At 35.5% G+C, this 23,963-nt stretch overlaps 1 protein-coding gene across 1 annotated transcript in view; it reads right to left on the bottom strand.

Moving 5' to 3' along the window:
* PKHD1 (PKHD1 ciliary IPT domain containing fibrocystin/polyductin) overlaps positions 1-23,963 on the bottom strand; it is a 1,710,134-nt gene that overhangs the window by 370,367 nt on the left and 1,315,804 nt on the right. The window contains exons 59-60 of the mRNA XM_053709557.1: positions 15,037-15,202; positions 11,243-11,391 (exon numbers count right to left, since the gene is read on the bottom strand). Of these exons, the coding sequence (XP_053565532.1) occupies positions 11,243-11,391; positions 15,037-15,202 (315 nt within the window). The remainder of the gene's footprint in view (positions 1-11,242; positions 11,392-15,036; positions 15,203-23,963) is intronic.

Below are 23,963 nucleotides of genomic sequence, written 5' to 3'. Positions count from 1 at the left end.
TCTTTGCTTACGCAGCACTATAAATAAAACGCGCATTTTCCAATTATATTCTGGACGCAATTTATAATTGCATATTATTGCATTTAAATAAAATAATATTTGTTTGCTTACTACATAGCATTTCAACCAATGTAAGAACTTACAGTATTACATCAAACTCGCCCATAAAACACCAGTGCCTACACATAAAAAGTGACACTCATCTTTGTATAGAATACTACACAGAATGAAATTTGCTATGCCTAAATCAAAGGTCACAACTTGTTCCTTGAGCACCACAAATTATCATAGAACGAAAATACTGGGCATGGGAATTTAGAATTTGTTTGCTAAACGTATGACAAATAGGGCGACATTTGACCAATGACCATATTCAGCGCTAGATATATTAGTGCACAGGTGCAAACAACAAAGGATTTGCACAGATCTTTGGGTGTTGCACATTCACACTGATATATCCGGAGCTGAATATAGCTGAATGCCGCTGTCTGCGTTTATATTGCTAAACAAATTCTAAAATCTAAATTTTCATCCATGCCTAGAAAATATTCATTCTATCGTACTCAGTTTTTTTTATAAAAATGTTTTAATGTTGGCCATCCCTTAGAATGCACATAAGCAAGATTAAAGGAGAAGTAAAGTCAAAATTAGGCTGACCATATTTCCTTGAGACAAAAACGGGACATTGAGATGTCAAAAATGGCACGGGGTTAATATTCTTTATTCATAGGAAAAAAAGTAAGATTTGAACAAAAGTTAACTTTTATGACATGAATATAAATTATTGAGCCAACAATTATCCTTCAGTGACAGAGGAACTCATACAAAACATTTTAGGTAGACGTAGAGCTATAACATCCACAGTGTTTTCACAATGTTCTCATGATCTAAATTGGGAATGTGACATGTTTATATTTTTTAATCACATGCCCTTAACTCTATGTTTCCAAAATTGAAATTATCCTTTATGTTGTCAAGGCACATTCCCCATATTACCTGATTTTAAAGGGTAAAAGTGTAGCCTCTGAACATGCGTTTGGTTTGAAGATCTGGATTAGTAGTTGTAGATTTTTTTTAGCTGAGTTGCCCAAAATCATTGTTACATGGTGGAAGAACTGAGAAAAACATGGAAATAGTTACTTGATAATGATAACCGTTATTTATAACGTCTGTACAACCAGCACTGCAGCAGCATAATAATAAGCATAATTAATGACAATTGAATTGATTGACAGGCACAGACCCTGGTCTTACCTTGGCCGTGCACAATTCTTGCAGAACTTAGACAGTTGATCTACTTGATCACTATGTTTGTATGTTCACACTGTGACACAAGAAGATGGCAAGAATTATCTCTCTGGTGATGGTCAACCATTAATTCAAATGATGGCAGAGGCAGATAATCCTCACATCAGATGATGACAGATCTAGTCCGACTCCTGTCCTTACTAGGCACTAGCTAGTAGTTCTAACTTCCCTCCTGTGACCAGTATCGCTCCTCAGCTCAGTCTGACAGCTCACGACTGAGTACTGACCTGCTGTCACTTGCTTTCAATGATCATGCCCTAATTTTGAGTGTGGGTGGCATAGACGCGTTGCTGTGGATCAAGTGGACACAGCCACCCAACACCCAAACCAACCCAACCCTGCGGTTATAAACAACTGCTCTCCCACCCCGGGGAGTTTAAAAGTTTTTAGTAAGTGATGTGTGTGCTAAAAATAACACTTGTGCTGGCCACACAGTCTGATAACCCTCAAAACGGGACAAAATTAATATTATTAAAGAAACGACGGGACGGGAGAAGAAACATAAAATAACGGTACTGTCCCTTTCAAAACGGGACGTATGGTCAGCCTAGTCAAAATTAAACTTAAATTGATTGGACAGAGCATGACATTTTAAACAAAATTCCAATTTACTTCTATTATCAATTTTGCTTAGTTCTCTTTGTGTCCTTTATTAATGAGTAATCCTAGGTGAGCTCAGGAGCGTGCACTTGTATTAAGCCATCTGGCAGCGGTGTTTGGTACATTGTTTATAGCTGCGTGAGACAAATTTACACTGCTGCCGTAGAATACTATAGACATATGCACAGTACTAAGCTCCTATCAGCCTTCAACAAAGAATACCAAAAACACAAAGGAAATTTGATAATAGAATTAAACTGGAAAGTTGTTTAACATTGCATGTTCTCTCTCAATCATGAAAGTTTAATTTATTGTTCCTTAAATGCAGTAAAGAATGTTTTACTTGTCTAGATTCACTAAAGCTTGTTCCCATTGTTTATTAAAGTGTATAATTATCTGTTCCATAGATTTCTCTCTAACCATTATACTCTATATATTTCTGAATGGAATGTTAGGGTGAATGCAACACAATACAAATATTACAAATTTAAATTGATGTAATCTATTTAATTTATGTTTCATTGTGTACGCATTTCACTCATCGTGTGTATGTTTTATATTAAGCTACATTTTAATGTTTTGTATTTCAAAAAAAGCAACAACAAAAAAATCAGATTTCAAGCAAATTATTAAAAATTGTATGCAAAGTTGAAAATGCCTTCCATTACAATTAGAGAAATAAACTGCAATGCAAATTTGTTCTGATGTTACGTATAAGAGCATTTTCTTATTGCACTATTACTTGTCTATAAATATGGCTTTTACTCCCCAAATGACACATGCATATAATGAAGAACAAGATTAAAAAAGTAATCCACTCAGGGCTTGTTGATGCAAAAATCAAAGGATTTATTAGAAAATTAAGTACATATAAGATCAAGGTACAGCACATCACACACAACAGACTATCCAACGCGTTTCTTGCGCTAGGGGCCCTTCATCAGTAATAAACAGGTGTTGTCAAGATAAGTAGACTTTTTGAATATTGTTAAACTGTGAAGGAGCAGCTTCGGGTGAGCTGGGGTGAGTCTCCACTGCTTCAGCCAGCAAAATGGAGCATATTCCAAGCTCTATATGACCCTGGAGGTGGAGCCAGTTATGAGCGGGTTGTTTTGCACCTGAGGGAGGATGGTGCTTTCCTAAACACTGGAGTCCGGCAGTGTCAGCAATTTTTATGGGCCAGACACAGAAGGTGACCTGCTTGAGCAGTAACTATGCACAGTCACACAGGATGGTATAACTGATACATGACTCAGAACCTGGTGAATTACTTGATCAGCTACTTATTCATTAATATTTTAGCACAGCTGGCTTGATGTTTTTGAACACTAATCATGAATCTGAGTTTCCTAAGCCTCAGTGTTAAGTAGTAATTAGCTCCTTTACAAAAAACAGTTTGGTTACTTACACTTAGGACACATAATATAGGAGCTAACGTTACATCAGTTACTGTTGTTTAACTGTTAATGGAGCACTTTGCTGTTATCTGATACTAATTCTAGCTCTGAGCTTTTACAACACAGCAAAACTTAACCATGCAGCAGCTCTAGTCAGGGAAAGGTTTTTTTCTCTGTAGTTTTTTCAATAAAAAGTCATAAAAGTGCAAAAAGAAAAATGCTCTTCTGTTAGAACATTTCATGATTGCAGTGTTGTTTGTATATAACTCTGCTTTACCGCTGTAAACTACTCTGGAGGAGTAAACATCAACTCCTCCAGAGTAGCAAAGCATCACTGGGAGTTAGCTGAACACATCGTGTGAGCCACTGACAAGAGGTGTATGTGTGTAGCTAACTCCCAGTAGTACACTGCTACTCCTGAGCCTACCTACATATGCTTTTCCACATACTCTGTCCTTGTAGTACTAATGTCTTGTCTTGTATCTTGTACTGGAGTAAAAGGATCGATACAAAACAGGACATTAGCACTACAAGGATAGAGTATTTGTTCACATTGCATGTGGTTGCATGTGCTGAATGTCTGTTAGCGATTCCACCCGTAGAACTGTTGCATTTTAAGACTTACCGCACTAGCCTGTGTATGTCCTGTATCATTTGTTTTTATAAATACATTTTATAAGTTGAAGATCTGTTGGCTGACCTGTTTGTTACCACAGAGAGGACATATCCTTATATGCTGATTATACTGAGAGCACAGATATAGCTCTACTGCTAGTGAGACTTCCTCCATATTGGGACTATAGCCTTTTTAATTTGAATTTGGAGCATGCTGTTTTGTTAAACATTTGTATTAGACACTTTGGGGCTGATCTATTAAATGTCGGATAGACATGATCCGCTGTAGCGGATCATGTCCGCTCGACATCGCTAAATGCAGACAGCATACGCTGTCGGCATTTAACATTGCACAGGCATTTCTGGTGAAATGCTTGTGCAATGACCTTCCCTGCACATTCGCGGACAATCGGCCACTAGCAGGAGGTGTCAATCATCCCGATCATATCCGATCGAGATGATTGCTGTCTGCCACCTCAGAGGTGGCGGATGAGTTAAGGATTAGCTGTCTTATGACCAATGCTTCTTAACTTACGTTTCCGGCAAGCCAGAAGGCATACACTGCTTAATAAATATACCACTTTGTGTATTAACACTGTTTTTTGTGATATTAATTTGATTATGTAGTAGCAGCATATGTGCGTAGCTGGCAATCACTAACTGTGCTCAACCAGGTCTGGATCAAAATATTTGTGTATTAACACTCACCTAGATTACGAGTTGTGTGTTTGTGTTTTAACGCTGGAAAAATGGCTGCAGCCATTACAAGTCTTGTCGGTATAGCTGTACCGCAAGCCTTTAGCCTGTAACGCAACGTCAGTCCGCACACGTAAAAATTTTTTCATGGGACTTCCATAGAGCTGCCATTACGAGTTTTGCGGCGAGGCTAAAAAGCTTGCGTTTTCAGCCTATACCGACAAGATCCGTACCGTCATCTGAGAGCAGTAGTTATGAATTTTACGCTACAAAACTGTTAGATAAAACTCATAACTAAAGTGTCACAAAGTACGCTAACACCCATAAACTACCTATTAACCCCTAACCCGAGGCCCTCCCGCATCGCAAACACTAAATTAAAGTTATTAACCCCTAATCTGCCGCTCCCGACATCTCCTCCACTAATAAAATTTATTAACCCCTATTCCGGCGCTCCCCGACATCGTCGCCACTAACAATTAAACTAATATAACTATTAAACTAAAATTAAACTAACTACCAATTAAAGAAAACTGAAATACACATTAAAAAAATCCTAACACTACTATACAAATTACAGACTAATTACAAAAAATAAAAAATACTAAATTACAAAAAAATAAAAAACACTAAATTACGAAAAATAACAAACAAAATTGTCAAAAATAAAAAAAGAATTACACCTAATCTAATAGCCCTATCAAAATAAAAAAGCCCACCCAAAATAAAAAAAAAACCTAGCCTACAATAAACTACCAATACCCCTTAAAAGGGCATTTTGTAGGGCATTTTAAAAGGGCATTTTATAGGGCATTGCCCTAAGTTAAACAGCTCTTTTACCTGTAAAAATAAAATACAAAGACCCCCCAACAGTAAAACCCAACCCCCCAAAATAAAAAAACCTAACTATAACAGAAACCTTAAAAGGGCAAAACCAACCCAAAACCCTTAAACAACCTAACACTAACCCCTCTTTAGGTACTCACAGTTGCTGAGGTCCCGCTTGAACGATCTTCACGCGGCTCCATCTTCATCCAGGCGGCATCTTCTATCTTCATCCCTGCAGCGTCTTATTTCTTCATCCCTGATTTGAACAGCCAATAGAATTTCAGACACTCTCATCGTATTGGCTGTTTTGAACAGTCAATAGGATTTCAGTAGCTCTTATCCTATTGGCTGATTTGAATTTCTAAAATCAAATCAGTCAATAGGAATGCAAGGGACGCCATTTAGAATTGTGTCACTTGCATTGAAGATTCAGTATATGGCGGCGACCGTATGAAGAGGATGCTCTGCGCCGGATCTCTCAAGGATGGACCCACTCCGCGCCGCTGGGATGAAGATAGACGACCCCGCCAGGATGAAGATAGAAGCTCTGCCTGGAAGAAGATGGAGCTGCCGGGATGAAGATCTTTCAAGCGGGACTTGAGCAACTGTGAGTACCTAAAGAGGGGTTAGTGTTAGGTTTTTTACGTTTTTTTGGTTGTTTTTTTTTTTTAGACTAGGGGTTGGGCAGTTCTTAAAAGAACTAAATGCCCTTTAAAGGGCAAGAAAAAGAGCTAAATGCCCTTTAAGGGCAATGCCCATACAAATGCCCTTTTCAGGGTAATGGGTAGATTAGGTTTTTTAGATAGCTTTTTTTTGTGGGTTTGGGTGGGTGGGGGTTTGTAATGTTAGTGGGTCTTTGTATTTTTTAGGGCAATGCCCTACAAAAGGCCCTTTTAAGGGCTATTGGTAGCTTATTCTAGATTAGGTTTATTTTATTTTGGGGTGTTTTTTTTTAAATGGGTATTAGAATAGGAATAATTGTTAATATTTTGGATAATTTGTTTGTTATTTTGTGTAATGTTTATTTTTTCGTTTTGGGGTGGGTTTTTATTTTTAGATTAGGGCTTGGGCATTTCTTAAAAGAGCTGAATGCCCTTTTAAGGGCAGGAAAAAGAGCTGAATGCCCTTTTAAGGGCAAAGCCCATACAAATGCTATTTTCAGGGCAATGGGTAGATTAGGTTTTACTTTATTTTTATTTTGTGGGTTTAGGGGGTGGAGGTTTGTATACTGTTAAGGGGTGTTTGTTTTTCTTTTGTAGGAAAAGAGCTGTTATTTTTAGGGCAATGCCCTACAAAGGGCCCTTTTAAGGGCCCACAAAAGGCCCTTTTAAGGGCCCTTGGTAGTTAATTATAGATTAGGGTTTTTTTATTTTGTGATGGGTTTTTTTTATTAAAAGGGTATTAGAATAGGAATAATTTTTATTGTTTGGGATAATTCTGTTTGTTATTTTTTGTAATGGTAGGTTTTTTTCTATTTTTGTAATTTTAGTGTTTTTTTATTTTTTGTAATGGTAGTTTTTTTTATTATTTGTAATGTTAGGTTTTAGTGTAAGGCAGCTTAGGTTTTATTTCACAGGTAAGTTTGTATTTATTTTAACTAGGTGGTTAGTAAATAGTTAATAACTATTTACTAACTAGTCTACCTAGTTAAAATAAATACAAACTTACCTTTGAAATAAATATAAAAACTAAGCTAGCTGCAATAAACTATTAGTTATATTGTAGCTAGCTTAGGTTTTATTTTGCAGGTAAGTATGTATTTAGTTTAGGTATTATTTAGTTAATAATTGTAACTTTAATTTAGCTCTATTTTAATTATGTTAAAGTTTGGGGATGTTAGGGTTAGGTTTAGGGTTAGGGGTTAATAGTTTAATTTAGGTTGTTGCGGTGTGGGGGGCTGGCAGTTTAGGGGTTATTAGGTTTATTTAGTGGTAGTGATGTGGGAGGCCAGAAGTTTAGGGGTTAATAGCTTTATTTAGTGGCGGCGATGTCGGGGAGCGGCAAAATAGGGGTTAATAGATTTATTATAGTGTGGGCGATGTTGTGGTGCACGGGAATAGGGGTTAATAACTTTAGTATAGTGGCGGCGATATCGGAAGCGGCAGATTAGGGGTTAATAAATTTATTTTGGTGGTGGCGATATCGGGAGCCGGCAGATTAGGGGTGTTTAGATTTGGGGTTTATGTTAAGGTATTAGGTTTAATCGTTACTTTTTCCCCCATAGACATCAATGGGGCTGCGTTACAGAGCTTTTCGTTCCGCTATTGCAGGTGTTAGGTTTTTTCTGACCCTCTCTCCCCATTGATGTCTATGGGGAAAGCGTGCACGAGCACGTCAAAACAGCGCTTGTATTCTGTGCGATATGGAGCTCAACGCAACCATATCGCACGTAAAAGGCGGCTGTTTCAAAACTTGTAATAGCAGTGCTATGGAGGGTGAAATAACGTAACTTTTATTGCATTCAATAAAAATCCTATAGTGCGCATAACTCATAATCTACCTTACTGTTTTTTTGTGATATTAGTTTAGTAGCAGAACATGTGCGTAGCTGGCAATCACTAACTGTGTTCAGCCAGGTCTGGATCAAGATTTGTGCTGCCTGTGTTCATGGTTAGAGTTACTCTAAAATTAGCCTCATAGATGGTCCCCAGGGAACTGGGAAAACATTAGCCTGCAAAAGTCAAACCTCCATAAACACTCCCCTCTTATACAGCATATGGAGATCAGAAAACACTCACACAGCACTATTCAAAATGAAGCATATTGCCAAATAAGCATGAAATGCATGCATGAAAACTACCAGGTCTATATGGTCATACACAACACTCATCACAGGTGCAGGAAACAATAGGAGATTGAACTTTTCAGTCCCCCCTAGGCATATTGTGAAATCATTTAAAAAAAAACTTGCTAGAAAAGTTCCCCGTCTGCTTGCAGGAGAACTCTATTGCTAGCAAAGGGGAAATATTAGCCAAGATAGTAGGACATACAGAGCACCCACGTGTGTCTTATGGCCCCAATGTTTCATCTGAGCTCCCTGCAACAACAATTGCATTAAACTGAATTAGGAAAAGGAGCAATGTCACATATTATAAATATATTTTTTATTAAAAAAGTTAGAGTGACCTAACTACCCTTCTGTCCGCATGTGCTTCTCCCTTCTACTGCAATCTGCTCTGAGACTGGCAGGTAGTGCTTGCTTGCACTGTGTAGAGGGGAGGGGGAAACGGGGAGGGATATTGCATTGCTCACCTGCCCACTTCTAAATGCAAAGGGGACGATTTATCAAGCTCCGAATGGAGTTTGATGCCCCATGTTTCAGACAAGCCTGCTCTGAGGCTGTGGACAGAAATCAACCCGATCGAATACGGTTGATTAACACCCCCTGGCCGCGAATCTGCAGGGGGCGATATTGCACAAGCAGTTCTGGTGAACTGTTTGTGCGATGATAATAATAATTATCGATGTGCAGCAGACATGATACGTTACATCGTATCATGTCCGCTCACACTTTCATAAATATGTCACAATGTGTTTACTGAGTCAGGCCAATCAATATTAAATCTTTTTAAATTTAATGACTAGATGGCTGCATCTGAGTTTCCCATAATATATTTAACAACCCAATGCATCCAGAGATCAATGGCCCAATTAGGCTTATTGCAAAACCCCTGATAAGCTTTGCCTTTAAAAATTGTTAGGATATTTCGTTAGAGGTTTACTTGCCAGCAGGCCCACGGGGAGAGGTGCTACAAGCTCCAACTTGCAGCATCTTGCCCCTCCCATTAGCTTGACCACACCCACACGGACCCACATTGTGGTCTGGGCTGCGCTATGCTAGGAGGAAAAACAGCCACTACACACCTTAAGGGCCCTATTAGTGCTAAACACCTCAATATGTACCACCAAGGGGAAGCAACAATTACAGCTTGACTAACCATGGCTAGCTTGACAAACCATACCTCTGCCAAGCCCCTAATGCCACCCTAAAGTTTGCCAAAAAAACACAGTTGCACACAAACACTAGCTTCACATTACAGTAAGATAACTCTTTGTTTCATGCACACTTGTGAATTGCACTATCATACTGAGCAAGATGAGGGATTGTGCACTGCTCATCTCACATGCTGCCTTTGCTGTACAAAGTGAAGCAATTACACGGTAAAAGAAATAATTTAAAAAGATAAAGCAACACTACATAATTAAGATAAATGCAGCTTGTAAATATGAATGTGCTATTGTTTAGAATAGACCCCTGTGAGCCGGCCCTGTGTCCATCTGAGGTTCAGCAGTTTATGGCTGCTCTGGTGCTGAATATATTATTATTATTATTATTATTCTTTATTTATAAAGTGCCAGCAGATTCTGCATCGCTGTCCATGGGTACAAAGATAAAAGTACAACGGAGAAACAATACAATATACGACAAAATTTAACAGAGAAATACAGGGGGAATTGAAGGCCTTATTCCCGTGGGAACTTACAATCTAGATGGGTAGGAGGATGGGAAACAGGAGGTGGGGACTGCAAAAGGTGAAAATAATGTTAGTGAGGAGTTAGATGAGGGCAACTGTTAGGTAAGTGAAATTCATTAGTTACTGAGTTGGGTGATAAGCTTACCTGAACAAAAGGTCTTTAGGGAGAGTTTAAAGGAGGACAGGTAAGGGGAAATTCTGACAGCTCGAGGAAGTGCGTTCCAAGGGGTAGGTGCCGCACAAGAGAAGTCCAGTAGTCTAGCATGAGAGGAGGTGATGGTAGAGAACACAAGGAGCAGGTCACTGTTGGATCTTAGGGGGCGAGCTATATTTGTTAATGAGTGAGGTATGGTTGGTAAGGGTTTTGTAGGTCAGGGTGAGAGTTTTGAATTTAATTCTGCTGTGAATGGGAGCCAGTGAGTATTTGCAGAGAGGTGCAGTAGATACAGAGCGTCGGGAGAGGTGGATTAGCCTGGCAGAGGCATTTAGGATGGATTGAAGGTGGGAGAGATGGAGGCCAGTTAGTAGATTATTACAGTAGTCAAGTCAGGAAATTACCAAGAAGGGGATTAGCTGTTTAGTAGTTTCAGCGATCAGAAATGGACTAATTTTGTAGATATTGCGTCGGTGGTTGCGGCAGGATGAACTGAGCAATTGGATGTGGGGAATCAAGGACAGATTTAAGTCAAGTGTAACTCCAAGGCAGTGGACTTGGGGTGATGGGGAGATAGTGGTGCCGCCAACAGTGATAGAAAAATTAGAAACTGGAGTAGAATTAGAGGGGGGATTAGAAGTAGCTCGGTCTTGGACATGTTTATTTTTAGGTGGTGAGAGGCCATCCAGGAAGAAATGCAGATTTGTTTAACTTAGAAAAGCAATAGTGCAATGAGTAAATATTCTAAAAAATTAGAGCATGCTATTGTTGTACCTGTATGTGCCTTTAACAGAAGTACACAAGGTTATTAAAGTTCAGATTATAAAATATAGTTTTAACATGTTTATTAATAGATTTACTTTTTTTTTTTCAAAAGTAAATATACACTTGAGGGTAAATTAAAAAATATATATATTTTCTATGATTATGAAGATAATAGATATCAGTTATCTTTTTAATTTCACTTCTTATTTAAAAAAAACAACAACAAACACAGCATTCCTAAACCCCTACATCTTCTATTAAACTGTTGCTGAGTTTCTCAATACTATTTAAGGAATAATTTAAAAAATAATTAGACTTGTAATATTTAGTGAAACTGATAAAAGCTAAGAAAGATTCATAGCAGAATGCACAACTAAAGCATTGAATTGAGGTTCTTTACTTACCAGTATTGAAACAAGAATTCCATGACTCCATTTCTGATTTTGGAAAGACAGTTACAGGGGGAGTCAAACCCAGAGACCTACCATCAAGATCCTTAAACAGAACTTTTTGTGTGCCATAGCATTCCTTCGATGAAGGACAATCAGGAGAGCTATTTTAGTTTAAAAAAAAAAAAGACCACAACTTCAAATGAATGCCATTTTTAAAAAATGATGTGTTTTGGTTCTCTAATTAGGGATGGGCGAATGTGTAAATTTTCGAATTTCGAATGTAGAACGAATGTTATTACCGAAATTTGAATTCTAAATCCGAATGTCGATAAGAACGAATATTCTTAAAAATTCGAAAATCGAATGTTATTTACAGTTTCCGAATGTCACTTTCGAATTTGAATGTTTATAATTATATTGAATGTCCACATTCGAAATTTTGAATTTAACATTCTATTTAACAAATACTATTCAGAAGTTCAATAGTTCATGTGGTAGGGCGGGAATCTAGTAAATTGATACATAATAGATACAAATATATCATTTCGAATGTTTCCATATAGAATACTGCTTAATTCGAATATTACATTTAAAGAAAGCATTAGAAATACTATTACAAACATATAAATTCGAATTTTTCGATTTCGAATATAAATTCGAATTTTTCAAATTCAAATATTGCATAATTCGAATATTACATTTAAAGAAAAAGCATTAGAAATACTATTACAATCTAAATTCAAATTTTTCGAATTCGAATACACGTATTGCATAATTCGAATATTACATTTACAGAAAAAGCATTAGAAATACTATTACAATCTAAATTCGAATTTTTTTAAAAGAATATTTTCGAATGTAATCGTAAAATTCGAAACCGAACATTCAAAAATCGAATGTTAGAATGTTATGTAAACATTCAAAATTTGATTAGAACGAACGAATGTGTTAAAATTCGTGCCATTTTTCGAATGTTGCGAAACATTTGCCCATCCCTATTCTCTATATGAGTACTGGCATTTATAGACATTCAAGTTTAAATATTATTGGGACAATTGAGAAAGATTATATTAAAGGCAAACAAAAGCAACAAGAAAATTATGGATTAATAATAAGCCATATTTACCTTACACCACCATAAATATATACAACTTAAAGGGATAGTAAAGTCCAAATTAAGCGTTCATGATGCAGATAGGGCATGTAATTTTAAACAACTTTCTAATTTACTTTTATTATCCAATTTGCTTTGTTCTCTTGTTATTCTTAGTTGAAAGTTAAACCTATGTATTTTCATATGCTAATTTCTAAAACCTTGAAGGCTGCCTCTAATCTGAATGCATTTGATAATTTTTCACAGCTAGAGGGCGTTAGTTATGTGTTTCATATAGATAACACTGTGATCATGCACATGAAGTTATTTGAGAGTCAGCACTAATTTCCTGAAATTTAAGTCTGTCAAAAGAACTGAGATAAGGAGGCAGTAAGCAGAAGCTTAGATACAAGGTAATTACAGAGGTAAAAAGTATATTTCTATAACACTGTTAATAATGCAAAACTGGGGAATGGTAAATAAAGGGATCATCTATCTTTTTAAACAATAACATTTTTGGTGTTTACTATCCCTTTAATCCACTAATACTAAAATTGAAAGCATAACATTGAACATTCCCATAAATACTAGATTAACATGTATACAGACAATATGCAACAGCAAATACATTTTTAAGGCTGTGTTTAAGTCCTTACCCAGCTACTGCACGGTTTATATGTTTGCTCAGATGCACAAATTAAAATTGCCACATTGTACTTTGTTGATTATACCTTACAATATATCATTGATGTAACTGATATCCTCATAAATGACATCATCATCGATCACATGATGTATGACATTACTGAGCACATGACATGGGAAATTGCCTAAAGCACCACAAAACTGAAATATATACTAGTGGTGTGATTGGTTACACAAAAAAGGGAAAAATTATGTTTTTCTTTATCTAGAAATAGTAGTTTTCTTTTCTCTCTCTGACTGTGGAACTCTGCAAACAAACATTAAAAGCACTATACTGCCCCTCATTATTCATCAGCAGAACCAAATGTTTTAACATTCTATCAATGTAATATTAAAGGGACAGTAAACCTACCAACTAATGTTATATAATTCTGCACAGAGAGCGGGAGCGAGCTACATTCAGTTTAATGGCGCGATCGGGCGTGCTGTGACTAGAGAGCATGCCTGCGATGCACTTAGGAAAAAACAGAACCGCTCAGTAGAGCCAGGAGCGGCGTTCTGTAAAATTCATTTTCATTGTAAAATATCTCTGCAGTCCTTTGCTTTAAAAAACTGGCGCTAAGCTAATGTTATATAATTCTGCACTATGTGTGCAAGCTATAAGGGGTTTATAGCAGGTGTTTGCACTTATTGAGCTTACTGCTGCTTACAACAAATGGCTCCAATGCACTTATACTGCATATATATATATATATATATATATATATATATATATATATATATATATATATATATATATATATATATATATATATATATATATGTTTTATGTGTGTACATATGTATTTATGTGCTTATATGTGTGTGTGTATATATGTGTGTGTCTGTATAGCTGTAAGGGCTCAAATAAATGAGGTCTCAGGTGTTAGAAGAAAAAAAAGCAGGCAAAGAGCTTTAACATTGATATCCATATATTTCACATTTCAATGTTCTTCACATAGAAGAATATGTTCTATTTATTCATAAATAAATATTTCTACATATATCTGATGGTATTTTGCACAAATATATATTTTAACTATATATAAATATAAGCATAATTATATATAGGTATATATATATATATATATATATATATATATATATATATATATATATATATATATATATATATATATATATATATATATATAGGAATATCTATTTAGAAATACTTAGAACATATTCTGCAATGTGCAGAACATTGGAATGTGAAATATTTACAGTAAATATACAATATTACAATTTAGTAAATATGAATATTGCATAAATATGTTTTTACATGTTCTCAGCTATTTTGTGTGCAATATTTTTGTGGATACTTTTTATAAGATGGTGTTATTATGAGTGTAACTATACTTTGTAATATATTTTTGATCTGTTTTGTGACACTTTTTTTTATTTGCGAAACAGTTAACCAGAGCTCTGAAGTTGCGGTAATGATTCTAGCGTAAATCACAATTGTGCTCAAGTGATCTCATTTACTTTCAACTTGTAATAACAGCAGTAAGCCGACAAGTACAAACACCTGCGATAAACCCCTTATCGCTCGAGTGCAAATGTTTGCGCTCCCCCTGTAATCTGGCCTTAAGTGTTTATTCCTTTTTGAGGGTTAATCACAAATTTATACGCAAGCAATAGTGAAATATTAAAACTCTGAAGAATATTTTTTACTGCACCTTTATGTGCCTATAATATAATCATTTTGACACTAACCCTAGGTAGCTGCTTTAAACCGGTGGTCAACATGGTTGTCTAAAGGCCTAAATATTTATTCATGTTCCTACACAAAAATATCCATAAACTTCTCACATTTTAGAAATGGTATTTTATTTTGGATATACATTATTTTTAAATGAGTGACAAATTTTGTTTTCCAGTCGCACCTTCATAGTTATCCTTTTAATATCTACTATTTATATTATCACACATGTTAATAACTGGTTTTGCTAAACCATGGCTCATGTATTAAACAAAAATGAACATTAACATTAATATAGACTTCCCTAAGAAAACACTATTCACATACCTTAGTGCTGAATGGAAATATAACAAGTTTTGATGTTTGATGTGGGTCATTTTGGTTCTTTCTGCTGTGATTGGGCTCATGATGCCAATGTTGTGCGGATTAGACATAATACAGATGTCACCATCATTGCTATAGCAGGTTGTAGTAAAGCCAGAAAATGTAACATCTATAGAAGTAAAAAACACTGAATTAAATATCAGCTTGAGACCAATTTTCAACCAAAAGTTGGTCAACTCTTCTACTTCAGCGATACATAAAGATATCCAACCCTGTTATTTATTAGGTAGATTTTTGTGCAATTAGCATTAGACCATTACATTTTTATTACACATTAGAATCTTTATTTATTTTTTTAAAATGTGACTATGAATGAGAAATTTAAAATGTAAAATATATACTCTGTAGTTATTACAGCGAAATACTTCCAACAGAAAGACATTTTGTATGTAGGAGCTCGGACCCATGTGCCAAAAATCATCAATGTTAAGATGCTTGCATTTTATTTGTTAAATACTGGAAGACTGCAACTAAATTCTTAGTTCAAACTAGGGATGGGCAAAAGTTTTGAAAACATTAGAAATGTAAAACAAATTTCAATACATTCGTTCGTTCGAATCGAATTTTGAATGTTTATATAACATTCTAACATTCTTCTTTTAAATTGCCGCTATAGAATTTTAAAATACATTCGAAAATATTTTTTTAAATAATAGAATGTTTTATCTCAATCTAATTTTTAATATTCGACTTTGTTTTCTAAATAGTATTTCTAATCTACAATTATATTTTTTAAATGTAATATTCAAATTCGAAATAGTATTTTGAGTCTACAACTGTGTTGTATAAATCTAATATTCAAATTCATCGTCAAAATAGTATTTTGAGTCTACAACTGCGTTTTATAAATGTAATATTTGAATTTGAATGTTTATAATAAATCAAATATACACATTGAATTTTTGAATGTGTATATTCAATCTATTATGTCAATTCAAAATCAAAAGTTACAATTGAAATCAAAAGTGACATTCAAAATTGAAAGTGACATTAGAAAACTTTAAATAACATTCGATTATAGAATTTTTAAGAATATTCGTTCTTATTAACTGTCGATTATGTCAATCTAATTTCTACAATAACATTCATTCTAACATTCGAATTAGAATATAAACACATTCGCCCATCCCTAGTACAAACATTTATACCACTGGTGGGTTCTGCAGGAATTAATAGGATCAGCAATTTATATCTAATGGACTCACAACTGTTATTGCTATTACATTACAAAGCTGTTGCTCTTTTGTGCTTCACACCTACTCAAAAGTGAGGTAAATGTGTCACTACCCAAAGTGAACAGAGTATATGTCATGGGACAGTAACATCAAAATTCAAGTTTTATGATTCAGAAAGAACATACACTTTAAAACAACTTTTCAATTTACTTATTTCCTCTAATTCACTTCACTCTCTTGTTATCCGTTGGGGGAAAATCATTTATAGGTAGACTTAGGAGCAGAAATGCACTAATGGGAGCTAGCTGCGGATTGGTGACTGCAAATATATATGCCTCTTGTCTTTGGCTCACATGTATTCAGTTAGCTCCCAGTGGTGAATGTCTGCTCCTTCAACAAAGGGTGCCAAAAGAATGAAGCACATTTTCTAATATAAGTAAATTGAAAAGTTATTTAAAATTGTATGCTCTATCTGAATCACAAAAGAAAAAAAAAGTTTTTTTTATATCCCTTTAAGACTACAATTTAAATTTGCATTTATTACTGTTTTATTGATATTGAATATTGTACAAACTACGGTGTTGCCTATGGTATTTTAGAAAAATAAAAATATAGATGCTAAAAATAAAGGCTTATTTTTGTAATAATATTCTTTGTGTTTCAAGGTTAACTAGCAATATTTATTTAGTAGGTATAGAAATATTTACCAGCAAATACCAGTGTTAAAAACCATTTTGTGCATTGCTGGAAAGTGCAGCTATTATGAAAACAAACATGTCAGGCTTGTAAAAAGGAAGCCAGAGGTCTTCACTAACAACATCTCCTGTCTACACCATTGATTGCAATCTGGGCCTTTACTACTGTGTGAAATTTTGTTGTGCCATTTTTCTGGACAAGTTTACCAGCGCTCATGGAACCTAATAAACCTTTGTTTAATACGAAGAGATGCAAATCACTTAGGGCCAGATTACGAGTGGCGCGTTAACAGTTATTTAAGAGCGATATTGTATTCATTGCGGCTGTTTGCGCACGTCGGATGTAGTGCTTGTATCACAAGTTGAAAGTAAACGTGATCGCTTGAGCAGAATGTAATTTAACATGGATAGCGCAACCTCAAAGCTCTGGTTAACTGTTTTGCAAAACAAAAAAGTGTCACAAAACACATTTAAAATTACAGCTACTCTTATCATAACATTATATAATAAAAAATATTTTACTTCTTTTTTTCTCACAAAAAAGTTATACATACCTAAACATGTCTAAATATGTATATGTGTGTGTTTATATGTGTATATATATATATGTTGAAAAGTAAGAGGAAATCAAGAGGGCGCACAGCTGCACACTAGAAAAGATAGTGACTAATTATAACGTAAGTGTGTTACTTTAAGAATAAATGATTGTAGTAGTAATTAAATACAGGGAAAAGAAATAAACATAATGTCCATAAATTCTTGTTATATTCAGTGGTTCAGTCTTTTACTTTAGATAATTCGACACTTCTTTGTCTAGAGTAAGTAAAATGTGCTTACCAGAGGTGACCTCAATCTTATGAGGTAAGATGTAGGCCTGTTTGTTTTTAAAGGTGTTTCTTAGGCTCTTGTCAAGTTGATTTATTTTGTTCTTTGCTGAAGAAATCTTTATTCCAATGGAACACTTGAGCTCTTTGTTTCCAGGGATCTTCTTGACAGAGGTATGTTGCTTTGAATGGAAATCCTGGACTCTCTTGAGTGGGTTGTATGTGCCCAATGTCGTTTGTTGAAAGGCAATGGAAAATCATTGTTTTACACGCTGCTGTACAGATCCACGCTATCACTGTTTTCAGCGTCTATCTATCTATCAGCCTCTGACCGGACTGTGTACTTCAGGAGCGGTTTGATATGTTGGCCCAGATGGTGACCCGTAGTAGATGGTGACCCGCAGTAGTCACAGATGCGGATGCGGCAGAGCATTTGCACTTGGGGAGTTGAACGGTAAAACATATAAGGTGGTGTGAGCACCTGAGACCAGCAAGATTCTCATCACCAAGAGAGAAGATAGAGTCCAAGATTTTCCATTGCCTTTCAACAAACGACATTGGGCACATACAACCCACCTTTAAAAACAAACAGGCCTACATCTTACCTCATAAGATTGAGGTCACCTCTGGTAAGCACATTTTACTTACTCTAGACAAAGAAGTGTCGAATTATCTAAAGTAAAAGAGTGAACCACTGAATATAACAAGAATTTATGGACATTATGTTTATTTCTTTTCTCTGTATTTAATTACTACTACTATCATTTATTTTTAAAGTAACACACTTACTTTATAATTAGTCACTATCTTTTCTAGTGTGCAGCTGTGCGCCCTCTTGATTTCCTCTTACTTTTCAACATTCATAACAGTGACACGGGTACACTGTATCATTGGCAGCACGCATACACACCACTGTGACTATTATTTTCACAACACCGCCAAAATTAACAGAACGTGTCAGAGTTTTTAGCGCTGGTGACCCTCCTTTTTTCTAAACATATATATATATGCATGCATTGGAGCCCTTTGCAGTGAAATAAATGAAAACATGTTAAAGCATATTTAAGCAATATTCATTTTTACTTAAAGGAACACTGAACACAAATTTTTTATTTGTGATTCAGATAGAGCATGAAATTTTAAGCAACTTTCTAATTTTCTCACATTTTCTTCATTCTCTTGGTATCTTTATTTGAAGTGCAAGAATGTAAGTTTAGCCCATTTTTGGTGAACAACCTTGGTTGTTCTTGCTGATTGGTGTATAAATTCATCCACCAATAAAAAAGTGCTGTCCAGGGTCTGAACCAATAAAACACACTTAGATGCCTTCTTTATTTAAATAAAGATAGCAAGAGAACGAAGAAAAATTGATAATAGGAGTAAATTAGAAAGTTGCTTAAAATTGCATGCTCTATCTGAATCACAAAATAAAAAAATTGGGTACAGTGTCCCTTTAAGTGTTACTGTAAATATTTCACATTCAATGTTCTGCAAATAGAAGAAAATGTTCTATGTTTTTATCCATAAAAATTCATATATATATATATATATATATATATATATATATATATATATATATATATATATATATATATATATATATATATATATATATATCTTTATATATCTATACCTATATACAGTATAATTAAACATATATATTTATATATATATATATATATATATATCCAATAGCAAAATGCCAGCGAGTCATACAAAGCACAGAATAGGATAACATTTAAAAAAAAATTCCTTTATTCATAGCACTGGATAAGAAAGTAAAATACAGCAGTAGAACGAGCTGTCTTACGAGTTTCGGCTGTCAGGCCTTTTTCATAGACATGGGGAACATCAATGTGGGAAAAACTTAAATACCATAAAAACCAAATTGATTGGCTGCTGCATAATTACAACACAATAACACCTGTTACTTAAAGGGGCAGTACATATAATGTATTAAAGGTAATGTTTAATATAAAAAATAATAATACTGCAAATAATAAATTGATATTGACATAATAGGCTCATTCGATGAAATGCCAGGGAATAAGTGTGTAACTTTACGTGTACTAGAGGAGAAGTGCTTATATAAAGAATTTTTGGGAATTATATAATTTATATACATAACTTAAATTAGATCTAAAGTAGCTTTATTGCTTGTATAGCAAACACAATGTCCACATATAATAGAAAATGACATTTGTAGTCAACTATGCTCTGCTCAACATAGGAGAGGACAGAGTGAGTTTTATGAGTTGTAACATCTTAGCTCAACCCACCAAGGGAAATAATTTAATAATAATGTTGCCACAGGTTAATTATATCCCCATCTATATTCAATCCCTTTGGTCTTCTTGTTTGCAAGAGGAAGATCCAAAAAGCCTCCCTGTGGAGGAGTCTGTTAATTCTGTCTCCCCCTCTTGGTTTAGGGCGAACATGTTCAATGATCTGCCAGCTAAAGGTGGATACATTTTGGGCGTGACAGTATATAAAGTGTCTCGCCAGGTCGGAAACCCCTCTGCCATTGCTGATGTCATTAAGATGTTCTCTTATTCTCACCCTTACTTCACAGGTGGAACAGCCCGTATACTGTAGATCACAGCATGTGCATTCTATTAAATGAGGTTTGGCAATTGGAACAATAGTCAAGGCTATACACTTGCTGTGTTTGTCTTGATTGAAATTGTGAACCTACTTTAGTATAGGAACAAGCTATACATTTTGTAAAGTGACACTTAAAGTGTCCCTTGACTGTTAGCCAGCTGCTCAACCCCACCCTAGGTTGTTTGAGTACACTAGGAGATACCATAGTTGCACTCTTTACCTGCATAGTCTTTGAGGCTGTCCTTAGCAGTGACTATCGGCAGATGTTTGGATATAATTCCACAGATCTCATTGAATTGGGAGCTGAATGTGGTAGCAAAAAGTGGTTTTGATCTATCAAATCTATTATTTGTTTGAACTTTCCGATCACCCAATAGAGTTTCTCTATTCAAATGTTGAAACCTCTAATAGAGCTCTATTGATAGTTTTAGGTTTGTACCCCCTTTGGATGAGGGCCAGTTTCATCTTCTCACTCTCAACAGTAAAGTCCGATTCCTCCGAACAGTTACGTTTGAAACGTATAAAGTGACCTTTGGCCACTCCAAAGCCAGTATGTTTTGGATGTCAGCTATTGGCGTGTAAAGTGGTGTTTGAAGAGATTGGCTTCCTGTAGAGAGTACTGGTGATTTTTGATGAATTAGTATTACCTGTCAGAGAGACATCCAAATACGCTATATTAGTTTCATGGGTATTGGTGAGTGAACTGCAAACCAAACTCATTATAGTTAAGAAATTCAATGAAACGTAGGGCCTCCTCCTCTGTACCAGACCAGATGAGGAGGAGGTCATCTATATAGCGCTTATACATCTGTATAAGCTCCCTGAAAGGGTTCTTCTCTCCAAAGACATGGGACCGCTCCCAAATGCCCATGTAGATATTGGCGTAGGCTGGCGAAAATTTAGTGCCCATAGCTGTCCCACGCCTCTGGAGAAAAAACACCCTTAAATTGAAAAAGTTATGTTTGAGGAGAAAATCAAGGACCCTGCAAACATAGCTTCTAAGAGTAGGATGATAATTACTATGTTTGGTTAGAAATATATCTACAGCTTCAACTCTCAAATTATGTGGGATGGCTGAATATAGCCCCACAACATCTACTGTAAGCCAGGAAAAATTGTTTTCCACTCTATACCATTCAATTTTGAAAGCAGATGCTTGGTATCTCTTAAGTAAGAGGGGAGTTGGTAAACAAGTGGTAGTAGGAGGGACTCAACCCATGAGGATAGATTCTCAAGAAGAGAACCGATTCCGGAGACAATAGGTTTTAACCTCACCTCCTCCAAGGATTTATGGACCTTGGGGAGGTGATGGAAGATAGGGGTAACCGGGCTAGAGACCAAGAGATAATTGTAAGTATCTTGATCAATTAGACCCTCATGGAGTCCATCATCTAGAATATCTAAGAGTTGGCCCTTAAATGTATCTGTGGGGTTCCCTGGCAATCTAGTATACACTTCTGTGTCACTGAGTTGCCTAATTGCTTTGGATATATAGAAATCTTTATTAAGGACGACAATGGAGCCACCTTTATCTGCCTGTTTGATTACTATATTATCATATGCCATCAAAGAAGATAATGCATGCTGAAGTTCAGGCTTCAGATTCGGGTGGCCCCTATTGTGTTCCTTTGACAGGTTGATAAGATCCTCCTCAACTCTGTGATGGAATGCTTCCAGGAATGGACCCCTCTCTCTCACTGGGTCAAATATAGAGTGGGGTTTAAAGTTACCATGGCTACTCTTAAGTGTAGTAGTATCCAAATGTGGGCTTTCACTCAAGTCCAGTAAGGATAATTAGTCACAACTTTCTGAGAAGTTGAAAAAATCATAGATTTTAGGTAATGATATTGAGATAGAATCATTAGGGGAGGCTGATAGATCTATATGAGGATCTTGATCTATGTTATCTTTACAAAAGTATTTTTTAAGAGTGAGGTCCCTGACTAGCCTGTTAACATCTACAATTGTTTCAAATAAGTCAATTTTTTTTGTAGGAACAAAACCAAGGCCCAGGGTTAGGACTTCTAATTCAGATTAGAAGTCTGATTAGGACTTCTAATTCAGATTTAGACAACACTTTATTGGAAAGATTAATAACTTTTAGATCTGATATCTGTTTTTATATATATATATATATATATATATATATATATATATATATATATATATATATATATATATATATATATATATATATATATATATAAAGATCCAGAGGGGTTAGCACTCACAAGTACACTAATGTCCGGGGTGCTCAGCAATCAAAATAATAATTCAACGTAAACCAGCAGGCACTCTCCATATTTAAGACATCAAAAGTTTTATTTCATGAAAATAAAACTTTTGATGTCTTAAATACGGAGAGTGCCTGCTGGTTTACGTTGTGTGTATATATATATATATATATATATATATATATAGTACCAAAATACCATCAAATTTATGTAGAAATATGTATTTATGAATAAATAGAACATATTCAGCTTTGTGAAGAACAGTAGAATGAGAAATATTAATATTTTCATGTCAGGTCAGTGCACTTGAGACTATGCAATCGGGTTTGCACCTTGAGTAGGGTATCCATTGACTTCTATAGGGGAATAAGTTAACGAGGTCACAATATTCTAACTTCGGCTTTTTATGCATATTGAGTCAGTGTTCGAGCAAAAACAGTTTACTTTCAACTTGTAATACGAGAGCTAGCTGACGCATACTTTTAGCGGAGTTAGCTTGCGAGCGGGAGCAATAAATACAACTCCATTTGTAACCTGGCCCTGTATGGTGCATTCTAATGCTATAGTCAAGTGGAATAATTTGTTCCAGCATATTTTTGTATTGCTGACTCCATCTTGCTATGTGTTGCATTTAATGACAACTTTTATTGTTGCACAAGACTTTCCCTTGCTTTTGTGCAGCCAGTTGTAAAAGAGCAGGGCTTGTCAATCATCTTGGGCAGTTCAGTCTGGGATATTTTAAATTGGACATCTCTGAGGTGCCAGTAAGGTAAGGAAGCAGCTGCTTCTTAAAGGGACAGTAAACACCTTGTAATTATAAGATATTTCTGTTGTGTTGCTAAAGAATAAAATATCAGCAAAGTCTTAAAGTTTTTAAAACAAAATATTTTTTTTGCAATTATTTTTCAATAGCTAAACTCCACCCACCATTTGCTTTATTTGGAGAAATCAATTTGGGCTTGAGTCTGCAGACAGGAAGGCTAGCCATAGTGATTATGTTAGTATAAAGAACATTTGGCTAGATTACGAGTTTTGCGTTATGAGGGGTGCGGTGCTAACGAGCAGTTTATGCTCACCGCTCACTTACATGCAGCGCTGGTATTACGGGTTTTTACAAACCCGGCGTTAAAAGACAAGAAGTGAGCGTAGAGAAAAATTTTGCTCCACATCTCACTCTAATACCAGCGCTGCTTAAGTCAGCGGTGAGCTGGTGTAACATGCTCATGCACGATTTCCCCATGGGAATCAATGGGGAGAGCCGGCTGAAAAAAAGTCTAACACCTGCAAAAAAGCAGCGTTTAGCTCTTAACGCAGTCCCATTGATTCCTATGGGGAAAT

This window comes from Bombina bombina, chromosome 4 (genome assembly GCF_027579735.1).
Source record: "Bombina bombina isolate aBomBom1 chromosome 4, aBomBom1.pri, whole genome shotgun sequence".
NCBI lineage: Eukaryota > Metazoa > Chordata > Amphibia > Anura > Bombinatoridae > Bombina > Bombina bombina.
The sequence above is the reverse complement of the archived record's forward strand: the minus strand, read 5'-3'. Positions and strand labels throughout refer to the sequence as shown.